This window comes from Charadrius vociferus, unplaced genomic scaffold (assembly GCF_000708025.1).
Source record: "Charadrius vociferus isolate BGI_N301 unplaced genomic scaffold, ASM70802v2 scaffold41, whole genome shotgun sequence".
Lineage (NCBI taxonomy): Eukaryota > Metazoa > Chordata > Aves > Charadriiformes > Charadriidae > Charadrius > Charadrius vociferus.
Window position 1 is genome coordinate 55,684 of NW_009647013.1, and position 21,387 is coordinate 77,070.

General features: G+C 45.7%; 1 protein-coding gene across 1 annotated transcript in view; it reads left to right on the forward strand.

Moving 5' to 3' along the window:
* Positions 1 to 21,387, forward strand: part of KIF13B (kinesin family member 13B) — a 163,048-nt gene that overhangs the window by 2,157 nt on the left and 139,504 nt on the right. The window contains exons 2-4 of the mRNA XM_009895457.1: positions 5,952 to 6,262; positions 12,736 to 12,766; positions 14,013 to 14,129. Coding sequence (XP_009893759.1) covers positions 5,952 to 6,262; positions 12,736 to 12,766; positions 14,013 to 14,129 — 459 coding nt within the window. The remainder of the gene's footprint in view (positions 1 to 5,951; positions 6,263 to 12,735; positions 12,767 to 14,012; positions 14,130 to 21,387) is intronic.

The following is a 21,387-nucleotide window of genomic DNA, read 5'->3' on the forward strand; positions in this document are numbered from 1 at the left end:
AAGACAAAAGTAATGCGTATGCATGTGTAATTTTCAATGTCAATGTGTTCAACTGTGAGTTGGAATCATAAAAGTTATTTCATTTATTACAATCATACATAAAGCCTCTTAGAGCTGCAGACTTGGAACAGGCAATTATGCCCATAGGTTAATAACATACAGCGATTTGACTGACAACTGGAATTAGATTTAAACACGGCAGAGTGGCATGCTAAAGGCACTTTATTAAAACTGTGGCTGGGGATTTGTTCAAAATACCAGTCGCATACCTTTCCTGGTAAAATATTTATAGATAGCACTATATCGTGGCCTATTATATTGCATTTTCTTCTCCTTTCCCCTACTACTTGGAGTTCTGCTATATAGGGAGGAATTTAGCTGGTCAGATTTTCCTGGAGAGAAGGCAAATGCCCTGCGTTGCTTAACACAGGGTGATGGGATGGGATGTGATACGCAGTGGTAAAGGGTGATATAGCAGTGCTTATCCCTATACCTATGAGGGACCTGAATTTACCTCTCCATCCTCTCTCCATATACGCTCCCCAGTGCAGCATCCTCTTAACGCTGCCCTCGTTAGCACAGAGTTAACGAGCCCAATAGCCCAGACAAAACCAGGATTCAGTTGCCAAGACAGTCAGTAAAATAAACGTTGCTCGATTCAGTTGGTACTGTGAGTTTTTCTTATCCCGCTCGAAGGGAAGTTTGCTCTCCTGAGGTCAGTTTAGCGTGGGGATGGATTGCCTGCAGCTGGGGTGGACCCTCTGCTCCCGGGGTGGGGCGGTTTAAAACCAGGTTGGAAAAATGTGTGTCGGGAATGACCTAAGAAAATATTTGACCTTGCCTTGGGACAAGAGGGTGGGTTAGAGCCCAGTATTTCCCACCTTTCTTGGAAAAAAACCACTAAATGACTTTAAAACATACCTAAGGACCAGCAAAGCTTCTGGGGCTCGACCAAGTGACATCCAAAGGTCTCAGTTCCAAGCTACATTGGTCTAACTAACCTGTAAATTAGCATTAAAATCCCAAAAGCTCTTTGTGTACCATTGATATCGCTTGCAGCCAAAGGAAAAGACAGGCTACATGCGAAATGCCCATAAAATTAACTCTTAATTCCCCCCTCTTTGCTGTTTTGCCTTATTTTTACGGTGTTGAAAATACCTATATAACAAGAGCTGGCTTGCAGCATGGTCCAGACCAGCAGCAATCCATGGGCCAGGGGTTAAAACCCACTGATCCAGACATGCTGTATTTGATTCAAGGATTTCTCTTTAAAATTAGCAAGATGAAAACCAGCAGAGAATAAAGGACAATATGGTCCCTGGAGAGGTAGAAGGGACAGCCCTTGGTTTTAATCCTCCGAATTCAGATGGTGCAAGCAGACCTCCAAGGTGGTGACCAACTCCAGAGAGGTACGGGGAGGATTACAGATGTTTTTAACAGAGGAAAACCTCCTCACCCAGCACATCGCTGGCAAAACAGAGTACATAGTCAAGATCTCCAGACTCCCACTCTTCTAGAACAAAACCTAATTGTGTAAAACCAGAGTTCAATAAAAAAGATTTTCCTTAGTTTCAAGAAAGGCGAAGCTGGAGGTGCACTCTGCTAAAAAAGGAGCTTGGATTCATCCCTCCATCACCGCTGCCTGCCTGGTTGAGCAGAGGTGTTCCCAGTGCCCAGGAGGAGGATTGGGTTCCAGCAAAGTTTTAGCTCCAGAGGTCCTACAGACCTCTCTCACCAACCTGGGGACCCAACCCCAAATTTCAAAGCCCTTATTACCCAACAATTAAAAAAAAAAAAAATGAAGCCTGAGAGCACTACCTATAAAAAGATCATCCCAGTGCTCCTTACGTGTTAAATAAGACAGCTCAGAGCCTTCCTGTGATGCCACGGCAGGCGGGAGAGCAGGTCTCTGGGCTGGGATTGCCCGGCAGTGGTCCTGATGCTGCAACCTTTCCCCAAAGATGAGCCAGTTGAGCAGCTTCCCGCGGGGTCGGCAGTGCCCACGTCAGAGGTGCCACCGTCCCCGCACACACACAAACACCCCCCCACACTTTCCCAGCAGCTTTTGCCAGCAGATTTATCCAGCGACGGCGCCACTGGGAGCTCTGGAGGAAAAAGTGCCAAGAGATGAATTAACCGGAGGAGTGTGCGGGGACGTGTGGTGGGCACCCACTCGATCAGGGCAACACTCTTGATTAAAAAGCCCATGAGACAAAAGGCTTCTTTTTTTTGAGAGAGAGAGAGATTTTTTTTTTTTTTGGTCAGGTTCTCCCTCCTATCACTGATAAAACTCATCCTGGCATGACCTCAGCCCAGGATCAGCGTTTGAAGCACGGCAGAGAAGACCTTTGTGATTTAAAGCAAACATCCAATCCTTGGCCATAGCCCAGTCCAAATTCAAGGAGGTATCTAAATGTTTCAGGGCAAAGGAAGGAGATGCACGTGTAAAACCCACCGGTGGGTGGCCTGAAGGATCAGGGCTGATGGGGCTCCACTCAGCCGAGCCAACGTTTGAGCTCTCATCTCGGTCCCAGCCAGACAAAGCATGATGCATTGGGCGTAGGTGGTTTGTCACCCTTTCAAAGAGATCTTTGTGACAGGGCGGTTGTGTTGCCAACTCATGTAATTTTACCACGCGTCTCATTTTACATAGGTATAAATTTATGTAGGAATACATATACATACATATATGTTGTTTTTCTTAAAGCCCAAGGCCCTGGAGGCAACAGGTTTTTTTAAAAACCTCAATTTTCAAAAGGTTTGAGAGATGAGCTGAGTTTACTCTAGCAGCTAAAAAACCAGAAGGAAAATTCAAAGCAAATTAGAAAGAGGACTAAAAATACAATCAAGACCTTCGAGCCAGTTTTGTGATCTGGGGGTTTCTGGCTGGGATTTCTGGGCAGTTGGGGTTGGAGATAATGGAAGCGGGAGCGGAGGGCGGCATGGTTTTATTTCAGGATCGATATCAGGGTGGAGCAAATGGTATATTTATCTGCTACCACACACAAGTCTTAAAAGGTCTAATTGTGCCCTGCTTTACACTAATGCAGCCCTGTGGCACTGCCGGTGAGTACCAGGGTACCCAAAATGGGCTCGTTTTCCAGTCCTTGCCTGGTTTTTGTCATGCATTGTGTCCATCCTGGTCTCACCCCATCGCGTACAGTGTGTTTTAAGGGTTATTGCAAGGATGCCCAAATCTGCGTTCCATTCTTCCCTCACGCCTCAGGGTAAAAAAGAGACAGACATCATCTTGTAGGAGTTCCCACTAGGAAATAAGGCCCATACGGGTGATTTTAATTTGGGGGAGACTTCAAGGACATACCCAGACCGGCAGAGGTATCCAGGAGCTGTCATTGCACGAGGAGCTGAGATTCCCAGGGAGACCCAGCCCAGCCCCACGGACATCAAACCACAATTGTCATCTGTGATGAACAACAGAGAGGGGAACATACAGGAAACAGCAATTAAACCATTAAAGTCTTGGGCAGCTTCCCAGGACCGGCAGCCCTTATCTATATAAATATCTCACATGGCATAAAAGGAGCTATTCTCTACCCCGATGACCTCCAAGAGGGACAAGCGGGTAGGGATTGTCACTGGACACACCGTGCTGGCATCTTCTGCTCCATCTGAGGAGCAATGCATCTAGAAGGGGTTTTGGTTCCTTTCCGGCAAAGATCTCCGGCTCCTCTCTAGCAGCACTCAGCGGTCGCAGTGTAAGTTGAAATTATCCCATGGCCTAATTACTGCCTCGATCTGCTGCCTATAAATACCCGGCCGCAGCGTAGGGAAATAACCCGCCTGTGGATGCAGCCAGTGTTGGGTGGTACCAGCATCCTTGGTGATGGAGAGCACGAAGGACGGCAGTGGGGTGCCTCTGTGAGTGTGAGAAGGTGGCAAATGTGCTGTTATTAACATATTTTGGTGTTAAGATAGAGATTTTTCAGACTTAATCTGAATGGCTTATATTTCTGGTTTGTCTCACACCCCAAACACCCCAAGCCTCAGGTCATCCCAGCCTGGAGCAGATATGGTAACACCTGCTATAACGTACACCATCATATATAGATCTCATATTCTATACATCCACGCACCAGCACATAAGGAAATATTCATAGAGCCAGAAAGAAATCACGGCTTTCATTCCTCTGTTACCCTGTGCCACGTGCAGGAGCCGAGGCGGTCTCCTGCATTCGCAAATAGAGATGTCTCCAAAGGCTCTGAGAGGACAGGGGTGTGCTGCACGCGTAACCTCACAGCTCCAGCTCCTGCATTCAAGGGATAACCTCTGCTTCTCTGGTTTGCTCTTTAAAGTTTCCAGTCACTGTCACAGCAGGAAAAAGCTGGGAGACGCAACAGAGGCAACAGCACCAGAAGGGAAATCACAAGAAACTTGTCTTCGTAAGGATAGTAAAAAGCAATCCCCACGCAGGACCAGGGGCAGCCCAGGCATGAGACTGTTCCAAATCAATGGTTTGGATGCAGCCACCCTATTAGGGGGGGAGAGAGTTTAATAACCTCCTCCTGGCACTGGTTAGTTTATTGGTTAACAACTAACTAGTACAGATGTAGCTTAAGGGGAACTGGCATGTGAGCTTTGCCCTACCTGCTCTGTGCTGGGCAGAGGTACCCAGAGCACAGAAGTTTGGCTTATTTTGAACTTTGGCTTATTTTGAACTTTTTTTTTTTTTTTCTGGATGCTAAATAGAGAAATCTCTCATAAGAAGCAACGGGGAGGCAATTTTTTAAAAAATCTACGTGTTCCCTGCAGCAACAGACACTCGAGCACAGCTTTGTGCCGGTGCCTGAGAGTCAGCAATAACCGGGAAATTGTCCAATTTATTTTAATAGTCTAGCTGAGTGAAATGCAAAATAACTTGATGACTGCTGAAAAATTTGGTCAGTAGTTACAAAGGGTTGTCCTTTAATTAGCCAGTGGAACAGCCCTGAGACTGAGATTGGAGCAGAAATAATCCAAGAAAGATCCATGATGATAAAAGACAACCACAAAAAAAAAAAGTTTTCAGTAGTCGGAAATCATTCTTGGCATTTCTCAGCACAGAAACATGTTCTGCTTGTTGGGTGAGCGGGTTTGTGGATAGATACCAAAGGCTGATTGCTCCATTCAATCTGGATGGGTTTTGTTCAAACCATCAACAGAAGGTTTAGCAGTGTTTACATTAAAATATTCATCTTGCGGTTTCGAAGCCGTTTCTCCTTTGAGGGCTCTGGATCGATGACTCTCTGAGATGGGCGATACCGCACACACCTCTCAGGGACCACTCAAGCCCCAGCAGCCCCCGGCAGATGTATTTACACCACGTAGTGTCAGATGTGCTGCTCTGGTCATAGCTGAGCCAGGAGGAGATGCTGCCTTGCACACCTGCGTTAGCCTCATCTTCCCAACAACTACGCAGCATCTCCCAGTTGGCCAGAAAAATGCTACTATACACTGTTGGTACATGATTTGGCAGTTTAACCCCAAGAATAGCTGCACATACAGCTCCGTTGCGTGAGCTGCGTGGTGATGGAGAAGTAGAGATGTCAACGGGGGCCCTGCGTGCTGGATGGCAGCACTTTTCCCTTCCCACCAGCCATGGAGGCTTTCACCACAATTCCTCCTGCTGCAAGGAGTGATGCTGCAGCAAATAGTGTGTCTGCAGGATGATGAAACACAGAGGAACTCTAATGAGATTTAAAATAAAGCCAGCTTTTACCCTGGCATGTCTGGTCTGGATGAATCCAAAATGTTAGCAGTACAAAACCCACGAGAGGGAGAAGAGCCCTTGACCAGATGCATGGTGAGACCCGGGCGGGAAGCCTGACGCAGCTCTTTCCATTCACACCCCTCTCCGGCAGTTCAGGAGGACAAATCCTGCATCGCAAAGAGCCCATGTAAATCAAGGAATGTCAGGAATCGCCTCAACGTGGCTGCACCCCCTGCAATGCAGCCACGGCACGGCACAAGTGGAACGTGCGCTATGGGTCTGGCTTCCCAGCCTGCAGGAGCCATGGACCTCTGGCAGATGATCTGATTTTGGCACCGCTGTCCATCCCTGAGCAGAGATTAGCTGAGATGTGCAGAGCATCTCTCTACATTTCAGTGCGGCAGCCACTAGAGGGAGGGTTCAGCGCTGTACAGCCGCAAGCTCAGTCCAAGAGCGGGACTCAGAAAATCCCTACAGCCTTTGGGAAGAAGGAGCAACTCGAAACTCTGCGTGAAGGAAGGCAGGAGGCTTGTGAAGACGGACCGATGCAAGCGGTACACAACGAAAGCTGCACCAAAATGCCTATAGGGTTCACCATCGCGGTCTCTAAGCACTATAGCCATTTGTTAAATATTCATGCTTGCCTTTGCAGAAACCGATACCCCTCTAACAATACCGAGAAGCTGCACTGCTGGAAAAAGGCAGAAGAAGGAGAAATATGAGCAAATTTTTTCAAAACAGAGGAAGATGGCAATGATTTCCTAGTTTTAAAGACAGCTGCTATAAATATCGGTGACTATATTTCCCTGTAGTCAAGCTTTTTACTTTCTATAGGAAAAAAAACCTCAGCAATGAAGACTTGCCAGGTCAGCCACGTTTAGGGTGCTAAAGCTGAAAAGCCTGGATGGGCACATCTAACATCTCAGCTAAGTCAGGTGAGGTCCATCTGCCTACGAGAATTGCCCACGTGGGAGGATTTGCGGGGAGCCAAGCAAGGCGCTCCCTTCTCCAGCAGCCGCCCTCTCCCCACGCACTCCCCACCACCCCACATGGCATCACCCAACATTGCCCTGGGTGCCAGCAGAGAGCTGGACCTACAAATATCCCATATTGCTCATGCTGCTGAAAATCCCCACCATGCCCAAATAACTCCCTATGAGCCAAAGGTGCTTCATATAAAGACTGGGTCTGTCCATTTTTTATCTGCTGGTACACCTGCGTGGTATGCAAAGTTGTGGACATCCCTGGGGTCATTCTCAGTTGGGGGCGGGGGAAAGACAGGGCTTTCCCGGATGCAATAGCCGCTACAGGACAAAATGGTACCCAAAGCATCCATGCCGCGGTTTCCTCATGGTGGTGATGCTGCTGGTTGCTAGATGGATTGAGGTTGCTTAGCAACTTCTTAGCACTCAAGAGGGAATGTAGGAGCTGGGCTGGCGTAGAGGCAGTGCTGCTGACCCGAGAGGTTGGGGAGAAGGGGAGCACCACTGTCACTGTTGTTTTGTGGGGCCATACACCAGGTTCCCCCAGAGCACCCGAGACCTTGCTCCCAAAAGGCTCGTAACACCAGTGTGGCAATGCATCCAGACTTGCAGGATGTCCTGATGCCCAAAAGTCCATGAGGAAACATGTTGCTGTGTTTCGGCACCCACATCCAGTGATGCTCCGACATGGGAGCTTAGCCACACTCCTTATAGAATCATAGAATCATTTTGGTTGGAAGGGACCTTTAAGATCATCAAGTCCAACCATTAAGCCAGCTCTGCCAAGTTACCACTAACCCATGTCCCTCAGCACCACATCTACCCATCTTTTAAATACTTCCAGGGATGGCAACTCAACCACTTCCCTGGCCAGCCTGTTCCAATGCTTGATAACACTTTCAGGGAAGAATTTTTTCCTAATACCCATCCTAAACATCCCCTGGTGCAACTTGAGGCCATTTCCTCTTGTCTTATCACTTGTTACCTGGGAGAAGAGACTGACTCCCACCTCGCTACCCCCTCCTTTCAGGGAGCTGTAGAGAGCGAGAAGGTCTCCCCTCAGCCTCCTTTTCTCCTGGACTCTCTCATGGCACAGTAGCAAAAGCCTAACTGGTCCCCAACACACCAGCTCTAGGACACACATGCCATGAGGGTGCAGTTCCAAGGTCAGCCAAGAAATTAGGTCCTGGGACACCCCCAGGAGCAACATAACAGGGAAGCGCAGCTCCAGCTGGAAAGTCCTGCCTGGGAAGTACTGGCAACTCCAGCTCCAGAGGAGCACCCAGATAAACAAGAGTGTCTGGAGGGGGAAACTTCTAAATCACTTACAGTCACTCTTAAAAGCAAGTCTAAAAAACTTCGCTGGGCTAGCTTACAGTTTTGCCAACACAAAGCTGAATTTCCTAAAGTTAGTCCCAAATAGCTCTGCTGTGGTGACATCCTGTTGCAAGCGCTTTTAGGACACCGGCAGGAGAAAACTTTCAATACAGCCTGAACAGTAAAAAACATGACTGTCTCCATGTCCAAGAAAATGCTCAGCCACGAATGTCTGCTCCTCCAAGTCCTCCACATCCTGGGTTTTTCCAGTTTTTCTTGAATACTGAAAATCCACCTCTTCTTTCCCTCCGTGTAGAAGGTGCCTCTCACTTTCCATACCCAGTGAAGTCCATACACAGAAATCACACCTCCAGACTGGGAAGCAGGATCGTATGCATGCACCCTGCTCTTCCTTAGACACCACTTGTCACCATGCTTGGAGACAGGATCCTGGACTAGATGGACCTCCAGTCTCCTCCAGGACAGCCACTCTTGGGATGCAGAGAGCTACCCTGGTCTAGTACCTACCTCGCTGGAGCGAGGAGCAACCTCTCTAAGGGCTACTGCTCTTTTTACCTACGTTTTAACTTCATATATACATTATTCTAAGGCTGCAAGGGCTTTAAACCATGCAGTTCTCTCACAGTATACTTTTAAAATTTTTTCACGATGTTCATGTGAATCCCCAGCAGCTGTGTTTCTACCCCAGAACTAACATGCGTTTTCTAAGAGCATAAGCAAATAAATTTATGCCATTTCAGACCAAAAGCCTCCAGATTTCTTAAATATATTTACCTTTACAACATAAGCCTCTGCTCTTTTGTCTGTTTTTCCATGCCACAATTTTTCAAATTTCTCCTGAAAGAAGGAGGAAGGTCTTTAATAGCACACTAATACCCTACTCTCCATCACTTACCTATCCAATGTTTTGCAAATTCACTGTCAATCATTTGATACCCTGCTCTGCTAACTGCTGTCATTAGACTATTTTTCTGTCCTTCACCCTCCTGCCACCAAATTATTTTGGTGAATACAATTTTTTTCCAGTATTATATTTGTTTGCATTAGAATGCCTACAAAGACACAGTTGCCTGCGGTACAACATTTTAAGTAACTCAGTATTATGTTATTTAAGTATCACACCAACACTATCATCTTGTGCCTTTGTTCAGGGATGGGTTTTGGATGGGAATGATTTTAAGCTGCTGTATAATGTCCCTGTGCATCTCAATTGCTCTATTACATTAATTCTTTTGGGAAAATTTGTTTTCCTTTCCATCAAACCACCAACCAGCATACTTTTCAGGACCACAGTCTCGCTGTTCGATGGAGCTCTACCGAGTTTTTTCTATCCTCAGTTTTTATTTGTGGCATTTTTCTTTTCAAAACTTTGCCTTTCCTTTGCTATTTCTATACTTACACGTAGGGCTGCCTTTTATTGATATTTTTTGCTCTCTATCTCCCTGAATTCCAGCTCCTCTGCATATAATCCCTATCAGTGCAACAGCCTCTGACAGATTTTCATCCTTTGAGCAGACACACCATTTCCTGAAACAATTTGCAGTTTATCTTTTTGAGTTTATCTTTACATCAGGTGCAGAAACACCAACACTCAGAAGAATTTCTCCACCGCATCGTCTGAAACCTGTCCCTGTTCTACAGGTTTTTCTTGGCAAACCTCCCACTGCACCTTCAAGTAAAAGTTCATTTATACCCCAGCACCCAAGTCCTACGTAATAAGAATTCAATTTGCATTCTTGAGCAGATTACATTCTGTATTCTCCAAATTCTCACTCCTTCTAGTTTTAAGCGATCTTCTATGAGCCTTTAGCTCAGATTTCCAGCTTCTACAAGGACTTGAGATCCCTTTAACCCTCCAAAACTGCATATTAATTCGATAGTCTCAAAACCCTTAGCATGAACCAAATTTCTAACATAGAATTGATATCTCTTAGGAGTTTCACTCCTTCCAGAGCTATGTTGTCATTGCATTTCTGCAGCACAACCTGCTCTTCTTCATTTAAATGGAAGCTATGAAGCCAATTTAATTCCTCAGACCTACAAATTGGTTTGTTTTTTTTTTTTTGTGGCAACATTTTTCCTCATCGCCCATTTCAGCAGCACCATTTTCTCCTTGGAAAACACCAGATTCTTGCTTGGACATTTCTCTGCAGCCTCCCTATCCTCTGGGGATGTTGGCTGCTGTGAATTCCTCTTGTCTTGTCCATCACCCGGGGCACTCTGAGCTGCACGCCGCATTCAGAGTAGCCCATAGGCATGGTACTGATGGTTCTCTGTTGGCTCCATCCTTCTGTCTTTCTTGCGAAGACATCAGGCAGGAAAGAAAAGCTCGAGTCCTTCCCTACAGGAACCACTTAATCCCTCTTAGAAGGTCCCTAATGTTGCCTTTTGCAGGAGCAGGAGAGACCTGGGCACAGTCTGAGACTGAAAGCCTGCACAATGAGAAGCTGTTAATGAAGGTCATCTCCTTCAGAGCTTATGGAAGTTCCGAAATTATCAAACAGATTGTGTGAGCACTTCCAGTCCAGGTTAGCTTAACACATATTAGGTGTTCATTAGCTGGTTCCTTGAACACAAGTAGCTACGCGAGCAAAAGGACTGCTTTAATGGTGTAACTGCATCTATGCAGTTTTATTCACACAGCCAGGAGAATGGGATAAAACCACAGTTCTGACTAATAAATCTATCTCAGCTAGTAAAACTCCATGGTGTCTGCAAAATTCAACACAGCATCAATTAACTAGGTGGAAAAAACTCACTTGTACGTATGGTGCGGATTAAACCTAACCTGAGTTTATATTAATGTAACTTCATGCGGGCATAAGTTTTAACAGCAAAATCTTTGCTGGTGTCATCCTCAAAAGTATTAATGGCAGCCAGCAGGTGGGTGATGCCACCAAAGGATAGCACAGTTGTGTTAAAGCCATGAGTCAAAAGAACCTGCTTGCTTTCAAACTCATCAGAAAGAGCAATCAAACCCTTTTCTGGAGGAAAAGTAACAAGAAACCCATCCCGGGGGCGAACTGCAGAGGTCCTCAGGTTATGGGTTTCCCTGGATGCGCATGCATGGACCAAAATGTTGGTTATAGGGTGGAGAAGGAGCTCTGACTGAAGGACACGGCAGTGGCATGCCTGGGAGTTTCTGAGCTGAGAAAGGATTTGAAGGTTGTTTGGGCAGTAATAAAAAAGACTGGCCACTGCCTTTATTTAGTTGCTCATCCTGATAGAAGTAGCCTACAAAAGGCCAAAGGCTTGTTTAACGGTTTAGCATTCACGTGCATCCTTAGGAAACATCTGACATACCAGTTCTACACAAATAACCATAGCAGTACTGTACAGATGACTTATTTGGTTTCCCAGTGGGTGTGTAAGCAAATTAGCAAAAATAAATGTCATGCAGCTATGACTTATTCTATTTCTAAAGGCTCTGTTTTTCCTCCATATTTTTGTTTGTTTAACGCGTTCTTAATTAAATTCTGCTTTCTGGCATCTGAACTAGCATGATGACACATGATAAAGTTGTTTAGAATTCAAATCTTCCTTGATTTCTCATTGTTGCAAAGGAATAGATAACGGTAATCTGGGCTCTACAAGCCTGCCTTCCCCTACTCTTATGCGCCTGTAACATCAGTTAAGCAGAAGCTCTCATGTTCAAAAGAACCTACTGATTTGACGGCTTTGTATACTATTTTGAGATGATTACGTACAAAAAATAATGTCTGGGCTCCCCCTTCTGCCTGAGAACATCAGTGCATGAAAAAGAAGGGCCAGGGTGATTTTCTGAAGTGCCGAGTACTGAGAGTTCCTGCAAAACACAACTGGAAACGCATTGAGCATCTCTGAGAAGCAGGACCAACCTGCTCCGGGAGCCACGCACCTCTTTGTTAATCACATCGGTGCCGGCGGGGAAGGGGAAAAGCGGCTCCACTGATTTCTGAAACGCTTGGAAAGACGGCAACGGAGAACACTGCAGATCTGCAACCTACAAACGGAAAGGGCCACCAGGCCACCAAGGAGTCTTTTCCCTTTACTATAAGTTAGGTCCTCTAAGTCTTCCCTGGGCAGCTCAATTCTCCCTATCCCTCCTGGAGAGAGCCCAGCACCACCCAACTGGTGATTTATCCCATGTATCTTTGACACCTGTTTTAAGAAACGAAGATCCAGGTACTTCTCTCTCCCACCTGCAAAGACAGGGTAGATAACTAACATCTAGTAGATGCTATATTTTTAGGAGGTGAAGTAAGTGAGGAAGGCGCTCTCCAGTTCCTACCCAAGCCTTCAGCAAGTTTCGGAGCATCCCTGTAGAAAAAAAGCACGGAGCAGGAAGCAGACGATCTCATCTATTTAAAATACAATTTAGATCATGGGGGCAGAACAATCTGAAGACTGGAAGGAAAAACAAAACTGACTCAAAGTAGAGATAAGGCACCAGCAGCATTAATTATGGAAAGAACTGAAGATTTAGGGAAGGAATCAGTGCGCAAATTCATTTGTGTAGAGCAGAGGGGTCAGAGACCTCAGTGGTCTCTCCCGGCTGTAGGATATATCATTAAAGGCAAATTCTGATAGGGGGTAAATCCAGGTGTGCCCTGGCAAGTCGAGAAGCAACCGCTCCAGTATTTCTGGTTCTGCTGTGAATTAATGAAAGTGTGCTCCTTGTGCGGGGTAATTTGTTAAGCTAATTTATGTGAATATTCAACTTGCAGGTGCCTATTACCATCCAAGTGCTGCCCTCAGGTATGTGTACAGCATCACCCATGAATCCCTGTGGGGGATAAGAGTAAGGCACGGCCACTTCCCACACAGCAGAACAGTCGAAAACAGGTCAAGAAGGGGATGTGCAAAGCTGAAAGTAGAGGATCTCCTGTGGAAGGCAGTGGGAAAAGATCCCACTAACCTCTTGGTTAGCAAGACAGCTTTCCCTCATTTTTTTAATACTGCCAAATCATTATTTTACCATAGCCTAGCAGTGATTTAGCACTTGGAGCACATACGGGGAAACGTTTAACGTTACATGAGATCTCTCAAATCATTTGAGGCAGGGAAGGATGTCTGTGCCTGGCGAGGTCCGGAGCACATCATTTCCATGGGAGTCCCCAAACACAACCATTGTGAAACAGCTGTATCAGCCCTAGGACTTGTTAACTGGTTGATTCTTCCCAATGCTTTATGTTTTAACACCTTTATTTGGCTTTTCATTATTTTAATTTCACAAGGGAGAGAAAGAAACAGAAAAACTCAGAGAACGGAGGGTCTGCGTTGAGTCTGAGCAAGGATTTCTGCATGACCTCGGGGCTGTGTGTTTCTGAGATAAAGATTCTGAAAACTCACATTTTGCTACATCTTCACCAGTAACAGCACTTCACGAATGGAAAGAGAAAGTGGAGAAGGGAATGGTTAAGAAGAAAAAGCCACAGGACAGCCTGTCACAGAAGAACCTGGGGGACATTTTCGCTCTGGAGCCACCTTCTCCAGATGCAATGTTTTGATCCAACATTTGCTGGATATTAGGAGCACCACTGTAGCTGTGAAGCTGTTTGACTGTGGAAGAGCCTCTTAACAGCCAACATCTCCTCCAGGCAAGCAATAGGTTGTATGTTATACAACGCAGCAAGAGGGATGTCTCTGCAAAGAGTTGGCCTTTGAGCTGAGGGGTGGTGGAAGTGGTGGCTTGGTCCTCCTGGCAGCTACACACTGCTCCTTGGTTCTCTGGTTGCGATGGCCTTGTGCTGTGCAACAACCTCTCCTTCACGCTCTTTGCTCATAATAATGTGGTTCCTGGCCTTTTTGACAACTCTAAAAACTCATTGGCACAAAACCAATACTCCTTCCCATCACTGTTATTCTCATTCAGGAGAGACACTCCCAAAATTTAAGCGAAAATATTTTTGTGTTTTTCTTAGTTTTGCAGTCATCCATGAGTGAGGGACCAGAGTACATTGACCTGTCTCTCCAACAATCCTCCCCTGCTCCACATTTTCAGTTAGAAATGGCATCAGCGAGCTCCTGAAGCCGGGTACCACCCACACCAGTGAAGAGGAGATCTGGAAGCAGAGTCAGCAGCAAGGTCCAAGTCTCAGAGCTGGGCTTCATCTTCCCGGTAAGCTGAACCAAAACGCTTAGACCCAGACCCCAGCCTGAGCTCCTTCTATATAACACATTGAGATGTGGATAGGTACCTTAGGGAACATCTAATATCAAGGCTCACCCACTCTGAAATACCACAGGGACTTCTGATTTAGGAACCAAACTGGTTTGTTTGTTCGATGGGCACCTTTCCAGCAGAGGCCCATGACACCAGCTTTTAGCAGCACACTGCCAACACTTGACATTTTATTAAAGCCACAGCTCAGTGAGTGATGTAATTACCTGGGCATTTCCATTTTCATTTTTAGTAAGTCCAAATTAAAGTGCAAATAAAGTACATTTTCAGCCCTTCACCAAAGCTTACTACCTTACATTTTAACACTTTCTTTGAGGCAGTTAACCATTCATAATACCGATCAACAATCGCTTAGCTGAAGGTGTTATTAGGGTTTCATCCACACTAGTAGTCAAAAACGGTGTTTCCTTCTTTCTGCCACATATTCTTCAGCATGTCATAAGCACAGTAGGCAGAGAACAAAAAGGAGACGCACAGTATTTACGTCTCTCTGATAACCTGTGCTAATTAATGAGCTTGTTGCCATTTTAGCTGAAACACAGTTAAAAAATATCCCATCTTGTGTGCTAATGAGCACAAGCCCTGAGCCTCGACGAGCCCTGGGAAGGGTCACATAAGGGTTGTGGATCAGCGGAAAACCTCTGCCCAATTCAGGATGCCAGGACCACATCTGTGCCTCTGTTTTAGGAGCCATGGGAGGGTTGCCAGCATCGCTTCTCCCTCCCTGCTTCGCCCCAAAGGAGCTGGTCCAGGGGAATCCGCACTGCCAGGCAATGGATGCTCCTGCTGCAAGGGGGGAGCAAGTATTCCCTGGTCCCCAGCTCCTTCTTTAAAAGCAGCAGGAGAAAATCAGTGAATAAGGACAGGAAAGGGAAACGTTACAATTAGAGCTGATTTTATTTTGCTGCTTAGCCACCGGGTGTCACTCTTGGCTACAGAGTCAGAAAGGCATTTTGGGGTGCTGTTAAAATCTTATTTCATCAATAAATTCTGCAGCTCCCAGCGGTGACAGCAGCATCTTCATTTATCGCAATTTCCCAGGTTTCAAAATCAAATCACCAACTCATTAAATCTGGGGCTATCTGGAGCTGGTAGTTTAGCCTGTGGTGCTATTTGCTAAACACAGGCAAAACACATTAAATTTTTTTTATTATTATTAGTGTAAATGCAGCCGGAAAATTTAGATCTGGGTTTGGATTAGAAGCTCAGGCAGTGTCTGGCGGTGTCTGGATCACCAGGACATACCATGAAGCTCTACAGCTTCTGGAGAAAGGGTAGGTAAAGAAGATAGAAGGTGTGGATGGGCAGAAAAGCAAAAAAAACGGGGCTTTTGCAGGCATCTCCTCAGCAGAAGTGGAGCAAGAACAACGTGATTGAGCAGATGAAGGTATAATGTATTCCAGTCTTTGAAGTCAGGGCAGTTCAGCTTTCAAGATCCCGTACCTCAGAAGTACTAGGAGATAAACACTGCGAACATTACACAACTCTCTAACTATGCATTCTTCAGAGTATCAGTGAACACGATGGTGCTGGGGTTTTTTGCTTTTCTAGCGAAACAAGCTTGTCTTGCAACTGCTAAACACACTCTCCTGCTAATTTTGCATTTTTCAAGTTCTCTAGAGATTCTCCATTTTCTCCAAAGACAGAAAATCAATTTTATTTTCAAACAAATGAAATCCAACGTCAAATCTTCATCTGAGGAAAGAATCACTCAAATACAATGCAACGTGGCTGGTAAAACCAGTTGCTTTGAAACCTGCTGTATCAGCAAACTGAACAGCTGATAAGAATAATAAAAATTGTTAGTCAATAAGATGAGAAAATTCTCATCAGGATCCACATCCTACCAGCACATAAATTGCTAATATTACCTTTCCCTGCTGTATGAATTTGTATTGAAATCCCACAGTACAGCAGAAGCACCCCAGCCGAAGCGTAGCTATAGAAAATCTCAATGCCATAAATGGGTTTATGGAGTGGTCAGAGCCTGGCTGTCACTTTGAGATTCCCTCTGGGTAATATAGGAAAGAGTATTATGTCCTATAACGCCACAAAATCTATGATCAGGACTTTGAACTTTGGAATAACTTTCAAAAAGTAGGGGCTGTCTACAAAAAGTTTGTTTCAGGCTTTACTCTGTTACAATCTAGTACTGCAAGGAGACCTCCAGTGATCATTTCTTTGCCCAGGGTTACTTTTCACAGCGAGGGCAGGAGGCCACACTCAGTCCATCCCAGCATCAGTCAAATTCACAGTTATGAACGACCCTGGAAATGGTCAATCCTTAAATTTTAGAAAGTTCCTATTAAAGTAATAGAGCAGAGAAAGTGCCTTGCTAAAATTAATGTGAGTCTCCTGAACCTGCCCATTTGTACAGTGTAGCATGAGAAATTTCAGCAAGTCCTTAAAAAAAACCTAACCAACCAACCAAACAACAAAATTTTGATAACAAGCAGAATTTTGACACAACTGATTAGGAGAAATTGATTTTCTGCTTTATCCAGATTTCTCGACCTGTTCTTAATATCGATTTTCCTTGGTGCTTTCTTTCTTGATTACAGTTGAAAGACATTTGTAACAAACTTGTCTTCTGTCTTTGCCTATAAGTGCCTACAAATTTCTACTACATTTATATATTCGTATCTCCAGACTGAAAAACAAGATAAACCTGAAGACAAAATTAGCATAACAGAATAAAACTCGTAACCTCAGGGACTGGACAAAATAAAAATCTATGAAAAATGTACAACAGCAACAGGCCTTATTTTTTAAATGTTTTGTCAAACCTTTTGTGCTGAGGACCTGATCCCTGAAGATGCTAAAGAGCTGCTGGATGCCCTGAATGCCTCCCAGCCCCTGACTGGGACTGTCCCAGTTGATGCTCAGCTTCTTGCAGAAGTGGACCCCAGTGACACTTAAGAGTTTGCATACAACTAACTAAACACTGATAAGATCCTCTGTTTTAGTTTTCCAACACCTGAATGATTTATGGGCAGAAACTAGGTCTACAGCAAATTCATAATTGATGTGTCTCTTTGACACGCAGTCTAACAAATGAAAAAATGGATTTCAAATACACTTGATTTGTTATGGTTTGGAAGAAGACATCCAAGAGACTCTCGTGTTTTCTGCCTTGCCCTGAGATACAATTATATCTAGATGATCTGAGACCTAAACCATTCATACTCTCCTCTAGACAAAAACAAAAGCCAACTTCTTCCTTTGCAGCTTGGTGGTACAGACACCTCAGGCACTGCAGTTATGTGGGACACATGAAATCCTTTTGACTTGGTTAATTCTAAACAATCAATTGTATTTAGTTGCTTATTAAAAAAATATGAGATGAAGGACCCGATTTTCTCTCCTCTACATCACCGCTTTAATCCATGCTATGATCAGGTGGGTATAGCAATAACTGTGACTCCTCAACCTGATGAAAACAGTGTTGCATTCAGAATCTGCCTTGCCCTGAGATACAATTATATCTAGATGATCTGAGACCTAAACCATTCATACTCTCCTCTAGACAAAAACAAAAGCCAACTTCTTCCTTTGCAGCTTGGTGGTACAGACACCTCAGGCACTGCAGTTATGTGGGACACATGAAATCCTTTTGACTTGGTTAATTCTAAACAATCAATTGTATTTAGTTGCTTATTAAAAAAATATGAGATGAAGGACCCGATTTTCTCTCCTCTACATCACCGCTTTAATCCATGCTATGATCAGGTGGGTATAGCAATAACTGTGACTCCTCAACCTGATGAAAACAGTGTTGCATTCAGAAATTCGATAAATGAATGGGAGGGACAAGTAATGCCTCTCCCCCAAGGATGTTTTGTTAATTAAATTAGCATTTAAATAGCCAGAGCTAATCTGGGAAGTCAGACCCTCATTACAGTAACTAGGAAGGGGGAAAAGAGCTGGAGACAATTCCCTACAAGATGGGGTTAAGTTGGCGTTTCACAAACTATTTGCCCGACCTGTCCCTCCCAAGTGAAAGCTGCCACCCCCACCCCCCCTTTTCCTCCCAACATAATTAGCATGTTCCAGTGCTGTGAATGGAAACAATATCCTCCCTCCAAGCTGTGCCCCTCCAGGGAGATGCTTCCCACAGTTTGTGAAGCACTGAGCCAGGGAAAGGGCTTGTCGAGGAATTCACAGTGGGGTAATTACACTGAGGTAGCTTGTGCCAGTGCAAGAGAAGTTGCACTACTGTAATTCATTGCAGGAGGCAGGGGCTGGCGTAAAGGAGAGGTCCAGAGGCAAGACTGCAGAGAGCCATGAGAAGTTATTGCTCCCACACACCTTTCCAAACCCAGCGTTGAAGCTGAGGACGGTTCTTGGGGCTCTAACGATGTCTCCGCCTTTGAAGAAGTTCGCAGAAAGTAGCAATGATTACACGTGAATCTGGCTTCTCTTGGGCATTTAGAAGTGAAGGAAGGCTAAAAGGGTGATTTTTCAGATTTTAAAATAATTTCTTCATTCTGAGTGGAAAACTGGAGCAAAGCTTGCAAGAATTGTATGCTTGCATTTGGTGTTGTCCATGTACATGGCACTGAAAACACACTGGCACCTCTTGCTAAAAACTGAAAAGGTGGTATGCAATCCTTGCTCCAAAGGACTCACCTTTTAATTTTAACAGAGAGACAAATGATAAGTAGTACCAGAGGAGAAGATGCAGGAGGAAAGACTGGATTTGGGTGACACCAGCTATCCCCAGCAGCATGCACATCTGGTGGGTTTCATCCCATCTATTTAAATCAGATTCCAGGTGACTCAACCCAACATGAAAAAGCCACCCGCCTCCCACTTGCTGCTCATCATGCCCAGCTGTAAACAGGGATTATATTTATCTCCATCATGAAGTACTCAGTTTCAGAAATCGTTGGTGCGGTTTGCCGAGGCCCCAGCTGGAAAATACCACAAGAAGTTCAAAGCCCAGTTTCATCCTGTAATCGGATCCTCAAGTTCACAAGTGCAAGAACCAACTGTGCAGGCTGAAAGCAGGACGTTCCCTCTCCCAACAAGAAACTCTCGGCAGCACGGGGCTGTGCCACGAGTGTGGCATGCTGAGGAGACAGTCCTTTCTGCTGCTATGGACAAATCAACAATTTTTGTTTCAAGCTTTTGCCGCCCTGCTTGGTCTGACCTGCCACTTTTTAAATTTTTTTTTAACTTCAAGACAACTTCCTAATTCAGGATGCTCTGGTGCTCCTCTTAAGAACATGGACATTAATCCGAGTGTCACTTAAATGCCAACTTAATATTCGTTTTCTCTCTGCCTTGACAAGATATTCTTCAGGTCAGTCAGGCATGAAACGATAGATATTGAATCCGATTCTTCTGGGCAAAAAGTGCTACCTTCTGAAATCTTATCTCGAAACCGCTTGGAAATGTATTATTTATTTATTTCTGTCATAAAACCTCGTTTGATGTTGAAGGGCCAAAGGATTACAATTCTGAATTTGGTTTGGTTTTCTTTTTTTTTTCCCCTGTCCTAGCTGAAATCTGGCCTTTCAAAATAACACAGAGAGAATACTTGTTTTGAACTAAAATAGCTGCTACAAGGGTTTTCAGGTGTGAGCATTTAGATGAGTTTTTGGGGTTTTTTTTGCATCTTTGCATTATAGTTTCGTTCTCAGTCTTTGCAATCAGCTGCGGTTGAGCAGGCAAGCCATCTAATGGGGATAAATTGTAATATTGTTCAAACCATCTCTGATTGTTACTCTTGCGCTCTTTTAGTGAGCTGCCTTCGTTAGGCAAATCACATCGGGCCCATTAATAACAGTGTGTGATAGAGTATCAGAGGTTGCTCTGTGAAGCCAGACCCAGTCATCATCTAAAACCATGGTCTATATGTTGGGTTATGGTTCACGATACTCACCGTGATGCGGTTTCTAACAGACAGAAACCCCGCAGACCAGCAAAGCAATGGAGTCTTGGTTTTCACTCCCAGAGTAAATCTTGTGGTGAGGTGAGGTTTTTAGTCTCAGTGGCGATGCTGGTGTCTGCTCGGCACAAAATATTGCAGTATTTCCCCGCAAAAGGGCCTGGCACAGAGGGGAGGACTGAGATGTGATGGGGTAATAGAATCATAGAATTACCGAATGGTTTGGGTGGGAAGGGGCCTTTAAAGGACATCTAGTCCAACCCCCTGCCATGGGCGGGGACATCTTCCACTAGACCAGGCTGCCCACAGCCCCGTCCAACCTGGCCTGGAATGTCTCCAGGGATGGGGCAGCCATCACCTCTATGGGCAACCTGGGCCAGGGGCTCACCACCCACACAGTCAAGAATTTCTTCCTGATATCTCATCTCAATCTCCCCTCTTTCAGTGTAAAACCATTCCCCCTTGTCCTATGGCTCCCTTCCCTGATCAAGAGCCCCTCCCCAGCTCTCCTGGAGCCCCTTTAGGCACTGGAAGGGGCTCTGAGGTCTCCCCTTTTTCGCCTTCTCTCCTCCAGGCTGAACACCCCCAACTCTCTCAACCTGTCCTCCCAGCAGAGGGGCTCCAGCCCTCAGAGCATTTTGTGGCCCTCTGGTCTCACGTTGAGGTGAGGTTTTCAGTCTCAGCGGCGATGCTGCTGTCTGCTCAGCACAAAATATTGCAGTATTCCCCAAAAAGGGCCCAAGGCACAGGGGAGAAGCGGGTTATAGAATCACAGAATCACAGAATAGTCAGGGTTGGAAGGGACCTCTGGAGACCATCTAGTCCAACCCCCTGCCAGAGCAGGGTCACCTACAGCAAGTTGCACAGGATGGCGTCCAATCACAGAATCACAGAATAGGTTGGGTCAGAGGGGACCTTTAAAGGCCATCTAGTCCACCCCCCTGCCATGAGCAGGGACATCTTCCACTAGACCAGGCTGCCCACAGCCCCGTCCAACCTGGCCTGGAATGTTTCCAGGGATGGGGCACACACCCCGGGGTTCCCCCTCAGCCACCCAGGGGGTGAGTGGCAGGGCCTGGGGTGACCCTGACCCCCCTCCCCGTCAGCGCCTTGTTGTACAACACAACCCACAAACGCCATTTGGCGCGCACCCCCTCAGGAAACCCCTCCATCCCTGCGGACTACATATCCCAGCATGCAATGCTTCCCCTCCGGGCCGGGGCCGCGAGCGGCACTACAACTCCCAGCGTGCCCCGCGCCACGCTGACCCTTCCGCTCCCGGCGACAGCCGCCGGGCTGCCC